This window comes from Laccaria bicolor, genomic scaffold (assembly GCF_000143565.1).
Source record: "Laccaria bicolor S238N-H82 LACBIscaffold_72 genomic scaffold, whole genome shotgun sequence".
NCBI classification, from domain to species: Eukaryota; Fungi; Basidiomycota; class Agaricomycetes; order Agaricales; family Hydnangiaceae; genus Laccaria; species Laccaria bicolor.
Window position 1 is genome coordinate 214,513 of NW_001889943.1, and position 8,641 is coordinate 223,153.

Below are 8,641 nucleotides of genomic sequence, written 5' to 3' on the forward strand. Positions count from 1 at the left end.
CGATTTTACCAGTGACCCATTTTGCATAATCAGCTCTGCAGGGTCCCACAAGTCTGATAATCCAAGAGTTACTTTTGGAACTCTGCTGACATCGGCAGTGTAGGTCTTGCATATTGATGAATTCTGTGGAATCCAAATAAGTGCAGACTCATAGATCTCCATGCAATGTTTCTGGACAGCTTCAAAGTTCATTTGTAAACACCGGTGGGCATCATGAACAAGTAACTGAAAGTCATGGAATTTGAAGGCCTGTCAATCAGAATATTATTAGACTCACAATGTTTTATCCTTCATTATGGCAAATAACTTACCAATAAAACAGTGATTACACCACCCAGGGATTTCAGTCCTGTTTGCAGCTCACCCAGTATGCTGAGACACTCTATCCAGTGCAAAAGATGCTTGTGCAGAAAAATGCAAAGAGCGTCAACAAGTACAGGGTCAAATTTCTTGACCTCTGCTAAATGAGCAGCCCAATAGGTGCATGAGTATTTGAGCACTTCAGAAATTTTGCCAATGCTCTCTGGAGAGTTGGCCCTGTCTCTGCGCGACAATGTCAATTCTTTGGGGACTTCACATATGTTGTACTTCAGTAAGTTGTTCATCAGCATTAAACATTTGAGAGTGATCAGTGTATGACCCTCAGAAGCAACCAGTGAAGGGAATGATGGGCAACGCTCAGGAGAACACCGGACTGGATTGGTGATGAAGTCAGGAAATGAGGCATGGAATGGAGTGACCATGGCCCCAGGTTGGTCAGGAATGTGAATAACAGAGGTGAGCCATGACAAGTACAACTGCACATCACTTTCTGGTGATAGAGATGTGATGGCTTCCATCGACAATGGATTTTGAAGGAATATGGTGATGGACAAGACATTTCTCATATCTTCAACTTCATCCAGCTCCTTGTCTTCACAGACCTTTTCCAATACATGAACATAGAGAGAATCGATCTCACTTTCAAACTTGTTGATGGATTTCTGGCCATGGCTCAGCATTGCGGAAAGACGCCGCTTATAGTCCCCACCACCATTAGTGATATAACGAATGGCAGTGGCTGCATAAATGAAGAGCCTGCCGGAACTTGTGACGAGACTGGACAGTTCATCATTCTTGATGCCGGCCAATGATGTCCTGAGATATATCCGGATATCGTTCTGGACTACATCCTTCTCGATGTCATGGAGATAGAAGTACCCTCGAATGCTATCACTAGTAGACCTGAAGGCAGTGCGAATCCGATTCTCATCTCGGCTGGCTAGGAATATCTTGAGCGGAATTTTCGACGCCCATTCAAGAACAAGTTTAATGAACAGCGCGACGACTTCAAGGTTGGCGCATTCATCAGCGGCATCAATAACAACAACTTTATCCACCACGACCGGGCCGATGGTCGTTCGAACAGGATTATAAACCAGCCGCTTGAACTGCTCCTTCATGTTAGAATATGTTGGTTCTGCCAGAGTAGGGTCGTCCTCAATGGCCTTAACAACCTCAAATTTGATAGCAGGTGAAGCTCTCGCCAGCGAGTGTGCAATAACAGGAATAATAAGGCGTGCGTTCCTAGTTTTCTCCGATGCTCGAGAAGCAAAGAAACTGCCACCAAGAATGTTTTTCGCCTCGAGATGCTCACAGAATGTGTGCGCGATGGTCGATTTTCCGATTCCCGCCATACCTACCATCCAATATACCCTGCTGCTATTGATGTCCGAGGCCCAAGTGTCCAACTGTTCGAGGACGTTTACGCGGGTCCCTTGCATGCAGCCGGTGGGGTCGCCGTAAGACGACTGTCGAGTTTTATATGACGTCATTTCGTGATTGAGCTTTTCGATGGAATCTGTGGGTATATGAGCGCCACGAAGCTTAGAGCTATGTTCCGTTGGGAAAGTTTATCTCACCTTGACCCCGATGTTCATGAACCTCCATCTTGACAAAAATTTCAATCAATATTTCAAACGATCAATGCTGTTCGGATCAAAGGACACACATTTTTAGCGATATAGAATATTGAATCCCTTATTTCAAAGTTGTGCGCTCCCTGCAAGACATTCTGGGATTCCCGGAGACAAAGGAAATGAGCGAATGAATTTGTTTACACATTATAAACGCACCATAGAGGAACCCTCTCCCGTAACTTCAGGCGCCCTTGTAAACAAGATCTCGTCAGGATGCCATCTGCGGGCGTGGGGGTCATGAACTCCCACCTCAAACCGCCAGGGCGTTCATCATGTGGGTGATTTGCGTCCATGAGGCGATCAGGTAATTTCTTGGACTCTCCTTTCAAATGATTTTTGCGGGGGCGATTAAGATCAGACATCGTGGTTCAGAAGAGAGCGTCGATGCTGTGCGGCGCACGCCGGTCCAGGGGTCAGCTGACATTTAACGCGCAGTGGGCGCCAAGTCGAAGCACCTGGAAGCGCCAGAAAAAATGGTGGTCAACAGAGAAGTGCGAGAAAGGGAAAACAATGACTTTCAGCGGACTCAAGGCGACGAAGAGACAACATTTCATGTCAAATATTCACAAGGGCAGTGGATTCGCTATGGAGACAAGCTAAAACGAACATTAAATCGCAAAGGCGAGCACACCTAGCTGGGTCTTTCCCAAGTAGGACCTACCCACCCTATCACGCTACACGTCATTCTGGCTCTATCTCCTGTCATCCATCGTCCCTCACATTCCTTCTCGCCCCTCTCGCTACCATCCTCCTCACGAATCCGTAGGAGTGCGCGTTGTGTTTCATACGTTGTAACAGATGATAAATGATGGGGGTCACCAGGATGACCTTGGTTTCCTTCAGCACAGGCCCATTCCGTCGGTGATCGTAAGTTGTGATGTTTTTTGGCTGGGCTTGGAAGCACTGCGCTGGATAGCTGTCGTTAAGGAGAGCCGTTGGTGGAGTGCTGGAATCTAAGTGGGGAGGACCCAAGGAAAACATCGGCACGAATCACGGAACACCAGACGGCCAGAGGGGTTGGCACGGGCAAGCACATCATCCTTCGCACTGACATTCGAAGCAGGCGTTTGTTCATCACCTACAGGACGGTGTGCTCATTTGTGTAAACTCGACGCCTCAGAGTTGCCACGTCATTGATCCTGCAAAACGATAATGTGATAAGCTCGTCGTCGAAAGCCAGAAATGTTCAAGTTGGAGCCGTACCCAAAGAAAGAGGACTTACAAGAAGATTCCCAGTGGTCTCAATACTGGAGGTGGCCCAAGGTGATTTGAAGCGCCGTACTGAGTCGAGTACGTCGGGCGTTGAAAGTGTCTTGGTCGATCTTTGGCTTGACCAAATGGAAATGGCCTAAAACGGCAGAGATATTAGCAGGAATTGACCCCCGGAAGAATTGACGTCCATACCTGCGATAGAACACTGGCCTTGACCCTGTTCCTGCACAACTACCCTCTTCTCTGTGCGCACCTCATCAAAATCTCATTTCTGCTACAATGTCCTCAACACATCGTCGTAGGTAGGGACCGGAGCTTATCGATTATCCCTAGTGTGCGTGAACCGAGTCCGAGGGAATGGTATCGTACTAATGAATGCAATGTCAGAAAACTAGATCTGGGAAAGGGTAGAGCGTGGACGTACGGTACGTGATGCAATCTTCTGGACTCGTCCGCCAGTCGTCAATGTTTCAACCTATGATCGAAACGTTGACGAGCAGTGTATATGCTGTTTGAGTTTGCGTCGCAGAGGTAGAATTTACGGGCGGTGACCGATATGCATCAGTAAAAGACTTGAGCGGCACTGGATGACGGGCAATACAAGTTGTCAGAGAGGACTGGAAGAATCTGAGAGACAAGTACTTGATTACTCATTAGCTCCACCTCTCATGTATCCGAGGCCAACATCATTTGCAATGAACACACACGTGGTTCAACGATCTGAGAGAGAGAGCAAAACTGCCTCAGCGCGGTTTTCTTCCTTGGCCAAGGGTGCTGGTAGGCCGCAACGTCGGACGGTGGTGGAAAAAAGAAGCATCTGAAAGTGGGCACACGGTGGATGGTCCTACCCTCCGAGTCCTAGTACTCACTGGCGTTGCTCACAGCCAGGTAAGTAACTAACGGAAAACGGCCAGGTGCAATTATAAACAAGTGACGATTCTGTGTCACCCACAGTGACACAGAATCGTCACAGGCACAAATTCACATAAATAAATTCAAATACTCAACGTCTATTCAACTTCATCACCATTTCTGGCCTCTCATCTCAACGCCATGGACATCATCAAGGTTTACAGGTTCCCCATGAATGAGGCCTGGATGGTTTAAGAGGGCGTCAGACTGGGATTCTCCAACCCAGAAGACGACATCTATAGGAGAAGCTTGGACGTTGGGCCCGTCTTTGATTTGATCAAGTAACGCAGTGCTCCACATGAACTGTGTATGGGTCGGTGACGGACTCAGCATACTTTTCTGGCATCCTCCATTCGAGAGGTGGAAACCACCTCGCACCCCGACATTGGAGCGTCGTCTGGAAGAGTTCCTTCAGCTGGCAAACCTACCGTCAATGAAACCCGCCGTACGGAGACTTGCCAAAGGTTCTGCGAGGGTTGGAAAAAGCGCCACCCTGGGTAAAAAAGATGAGATTAGAGAGCTCTCTACTGTATCGGCCGCCCAATGTACGTTCCTTCTGCTCATGGTTTTGCTGCTCCCGACTTACAATGTTAATACATTATCATGTCTTTACAAACTAGAAAGACGCCCCGCGCGTCCTACTACTGCAGACGTCCAAAAATGGTTTCCTGGACCCACAAAGTAGTACCCTGGCTCGCTACTACTGCAGACACCCATGCTAAGGTGTCTTTCGAGACTTCAGTGCATGCCATCCTCCCATCTATACCCGCTCCACAGCCAGTGTTCATGTGTAATCGACACCCCTCTCCATGCAGAGGTCTCATGTAGGCTCGATCTATAGGGTCTTTGGATTCTGTGAGGGGAAGGGAGATCATCTGGCAAGAGGAGGTATGTGTCGACGAACTCTTTGTTATGTACTACGCAATACACACATCTTTTGCATCTTAACAACCACCAGCTGGATGCCGATCTCGTCTGCATACTCTCCAAACTAACACGGAAATTTTATAAACCAAAAAAACGAGTTGCATACCCTACACATGAGGTCTTCTAATGACATGTTTCCGCACTGCCTAACGGCTGCGACTGAGGACTCGGATGGCAGTGAGCGAGTTCGAAAAGCTCAACCGCATACTTTCCTGGGCCTAACCCAGGCCTAACCATGCTTTTGATTATTATTGTCATCGTACATTCGAATGCTTCAAGTCAGTTTTTTTTGGGAGATTCAGACAAGCGTAACACTGTTGGCCATAGGCCACCAAATATATATCATCTTGTGAACGTTTATCGAGAATCAGATTTTCAAGAGATTGCGTGGGGCTGATAACGTTGGAGGTAAAAATCTTTCTAATTTGTGCAGGTCAGTGAAAAGCGATGCCCTTAGGCCAAACATTGAACTCAAACCACCACCTTGCTCACTCCGACGCGACATGATTGCCACCTTGACAGACTACTTTGATCGTCTATAGGGACACGGGCGCGTTTCTTGAAACTCATGGCGCCAAAACACAAACCAAGAGACGAGGAGGACCCACTTTCCGGAACCTCCGTAATCACGGAGCAACATGAAGCACCTGAAGTTTCCAAGGTCTCCGAACGTTTCCAAGCCTCATTGGCTCGGTTCGCCTTTTCCGACTTCCATTTTTCAAATCAAAAATCCAAGGCGCCCGGTTACGACAAAGCCACAACGACCCAGAGCCTGAGGCCACGAAATCAGGATCATGCAAAAGGGCCGGACAGCCCAGTACCCTCAAGCTCTCGCGTAAAGGTTCTGAGGACAAGAAAGCGGTCGATGTGGGCACTTGACGAGGGTCCCAATCAATCGGTCGGTCGTTTAGAACCTGGCTCTTCCCCCAAGAAACAGAAACGGGGGTATGCCGAGCCGTCTACGTACGCTCACCTGCGGGAACTTCGGAATCACTTGCGGAGTGGGTTAGAAGGTAAGTCAGTCAAAGCATGAACATCTCGAACCATCCCCTCACATTCTCGTTTAGTGGTTTTTTGTGGTATTAAGTGAGTTCGTCGGACTGCCACTCTTGACACGCTAATGATCGTTCTCAGCCCAGGTCAGACGTCCGCTGAGATAGGGCACCACTTTGGTGGTCCAACAAACCACTTCTGGAGCTGCCTGTATGAATCAGGCTTCACCACACGACTTCTCCGTCCTCAAGAAGACTTCATTCTCCCAGAACAGTTTTCGATCGGAATGGTAAGTACGCCTTCTCTCCTTCTATCAAGCGCGACAATGATACTCACATCTCCAATGATAGACGAATCTGGTTGGTCGTCCAACTGCTGAGGTATCGGCACCTCTCATGCAAAGTTCCCAGTCACCGACCGATCTCATCATCCGTAGCAAAGCGAGCTATCCAAAGCCGAGCAAAAAGCGGGAGTTCCTGCTCTCCTCGCCAAGATCGCCACACACCGCCCCAAGATTGTCTGCTTTGTTGGACTGGGAATCGCGGACATCGTGAAATTTAAAGTGATGCCGGTAATTGTGAGGTTGTCTTCGTCCTAGCCCCCGTTACTTACCCGTCAACAGGCTGGAAAGGGCCGAAAGACGAAGGCGGCTATCGGGATTCAGCCCTACAAGCTTCAGTATCAAGATGAACAAGGCAAGGAAATCCGTTCAGTCTTGACGATGGTAATTGGGCTCCTTGACAGCATGCCCCAAGGAAACCCGCTTTTACGCTGTGTCTAGTACGTCAGGCCGTGTGGTTACGTACCAGGCGAGTCCTCGTCCAGAAGCGCCCCACGTCAGTTCTTCTGATTCCACACTTGTAGAAAAAGGACAAGGTGAATCAGTTCAAGGCTTTGAAGTCGGTCTTGGATTCTTTACGGAACAACAATGTTGATACCTCCTCTCTTCACGCTCTCCAATTGAATGATCTACAATGTGTAATCTAATTTCATGTCCCACCACGCAAATGTATAGTCTTATCAATGTAATCTTTCAACTGTTCTTCGCACTCTTTCACATACCCTCCACGCTGCGTTAACAAGTGCCCTCGAAGGGGAGGTTCCCATAACCAGCGTTGACTATTTTCGTGAAACAACCTCTATACAATGATACCGAGAACGGGTGGCGCATTATGAATCAATGACCAGCTCCGTTCTCAACGAAAACAACAAGAAATTATTGAGCAACTACAAAAAAGATACAAATACACAGATCATAATGCATAAGCCCCGAAGTCTACTCGTCCTCATCGCTATCCATATCCTCATCGCTGTCGCTATCCTCTCCTTCGAGCACCTCAATGGGTTCGAGACCAATGTCGTGGTCAGCACCAACGTAAGAGTCACAAATGACGTAGAGCTTCAGTGAGTGAGTGCCCTTCGGCAACGTAAACTCAAGTTTAACGGCAAGGCTCTTCGTCACCGTGACTCGCTTAATGACAAGGAGCTGACGGGAGGCAGGATCTCCGACAACGAGCCACCAATTCGCCAACTTCTTCAGGGGGTAGAATGGTGCAACAACGTTTTGATCACCATCATCTTCCTCGTCTGCGTCACGTGCCAGCGATACCTGGAGGATGATTGGCGCGCCTGCGGTGTATTCTCCTTTGACGAGCTCGTGAGAGATGTCCAGAGTGGGGTAGGAGTTGACAAAGGTTGCGACATCTCGCCTGAAATGATGTGAGATTCGATCGTAAGGAAAAGTTTGTGATTCTTACATTTGGGCGGGCGTCATCTGGAGCAACTCGTTTCTACGATCGTCCTCGAGCTCCATGATGTCATAGACGGAGTCGACACCGGCGTCCTTACAACGCTTGATTACCTGAAGCGATCATGACCTGTGAGCGAATGACTCTCTTACAGCGTGAATTTGCTTACCTCAGTCTCAAAGTGAGGGATCTGTTTCAGAGGCGAATCCGTCTCCCACATGGCTTGTACACACATCTGGGATAGATCCATTGCACCCAGAGCGCTTAGCCAAGCGCTAGACGACATCACATCGACGCTGGCCGACAAAAGATTGAGTACTTTCTCCAGGACGAGAACCTGGTCAGCAGCCAGATCAGGCGGCAATTGCAACCGTGAGAAGTGAGCTTGAAGGAGCAGGAACGTTTTGAAGTGGGGGGCCTCGAAGTCGGCCCGCTCTAGTTTGACTGGGACGCGGTCGTAGATACGACGAAGAAGAGCATCTTCGTGTCTCCGGATCGGGATAGTTTCAAATTCGGCCGATGACGATACAACCTCGAGAAGGCCTTTCAACTTCGTACGCTCCTTGAGGGACAATGTGTACACCTCGACCGTCACATCTAATAAGCGGATAAGCCATTGGGTGACTTCCAAGTGATAGGCACTCACATGAGATATTGTAATAGGCAGCGATCATTCCAAGATTGAGCGCCGACACGTCCATTTCGTCCTCTGAAGAAAGGATCAGACAGATTAGCAGGAAAAAAGGGAAGAAACCTACCAATTGCGATACACTTTGAATTCACGAGATCACTCAAAGTGTTCTCAACAAGTTCTGAAAGGTGGTCGGACAGATGCTGATGGCTGACATTGTGCAGGTTGTAATAGTTCGGGTTTTGAGTCATTCGGCGGAG

The 8,641-nt window shown here is 48.5% G+C and overlaps 2 protein-coding genes across 2 annotated transcripts; one reads left to right on the forward strand and one right to left on the reverse strand.

Annotated features, from left to right (window-relative positions):
* Positions 1-5,577: 5,577 nt before the first annotated feature.
* Positions 5,578-6,989, forward strand: LACBIDRAFT_316377 (uncharacterized protein; the record flags this gene model as incomplete). Its single annotated transcript, XM_001889752.1, has 8 exons — positions 5,578-6,022; positions 6,077-6,095; positions 6,144-6,291; positions 6,353-6,388; positions 6,439-6,573; positions 6,625-6,697; positions 6,747-6,811; positions 6,867-6,989. 8 exons carry the CDS (start codon positions 5,578-5,580, stop codon positions 6,987-6,989), a joined length of 1,044 nt encoding a protein of 347 aa, XP_001889787.1.
* A 289-nt stretch (positions 6,990-7,278) lies between these two features.
* Positions 7,279-8,632, reverse strand: LACBIDRAFT_316378 (uncharacterized protein; the record flags this gene model as incomplete). Its single annotated transcript, XM_001889776.1, has 5 exons — positions 7,279-7,711; positions 7,760-7,863; positions 7,920-8,347; positions 8,397-8,459; positions 8,509-8,632. The coding sequence occupies 5 exons, from the start codon at positions 8,630-8,632 to the stop codon at positions 7,279-7,281; spliced, it is 1,152 nt and encodes a 383-aa protein (XP_001889811.1).
* Positions 8,633-8,641: the final 9 nt, after the last annotated feature.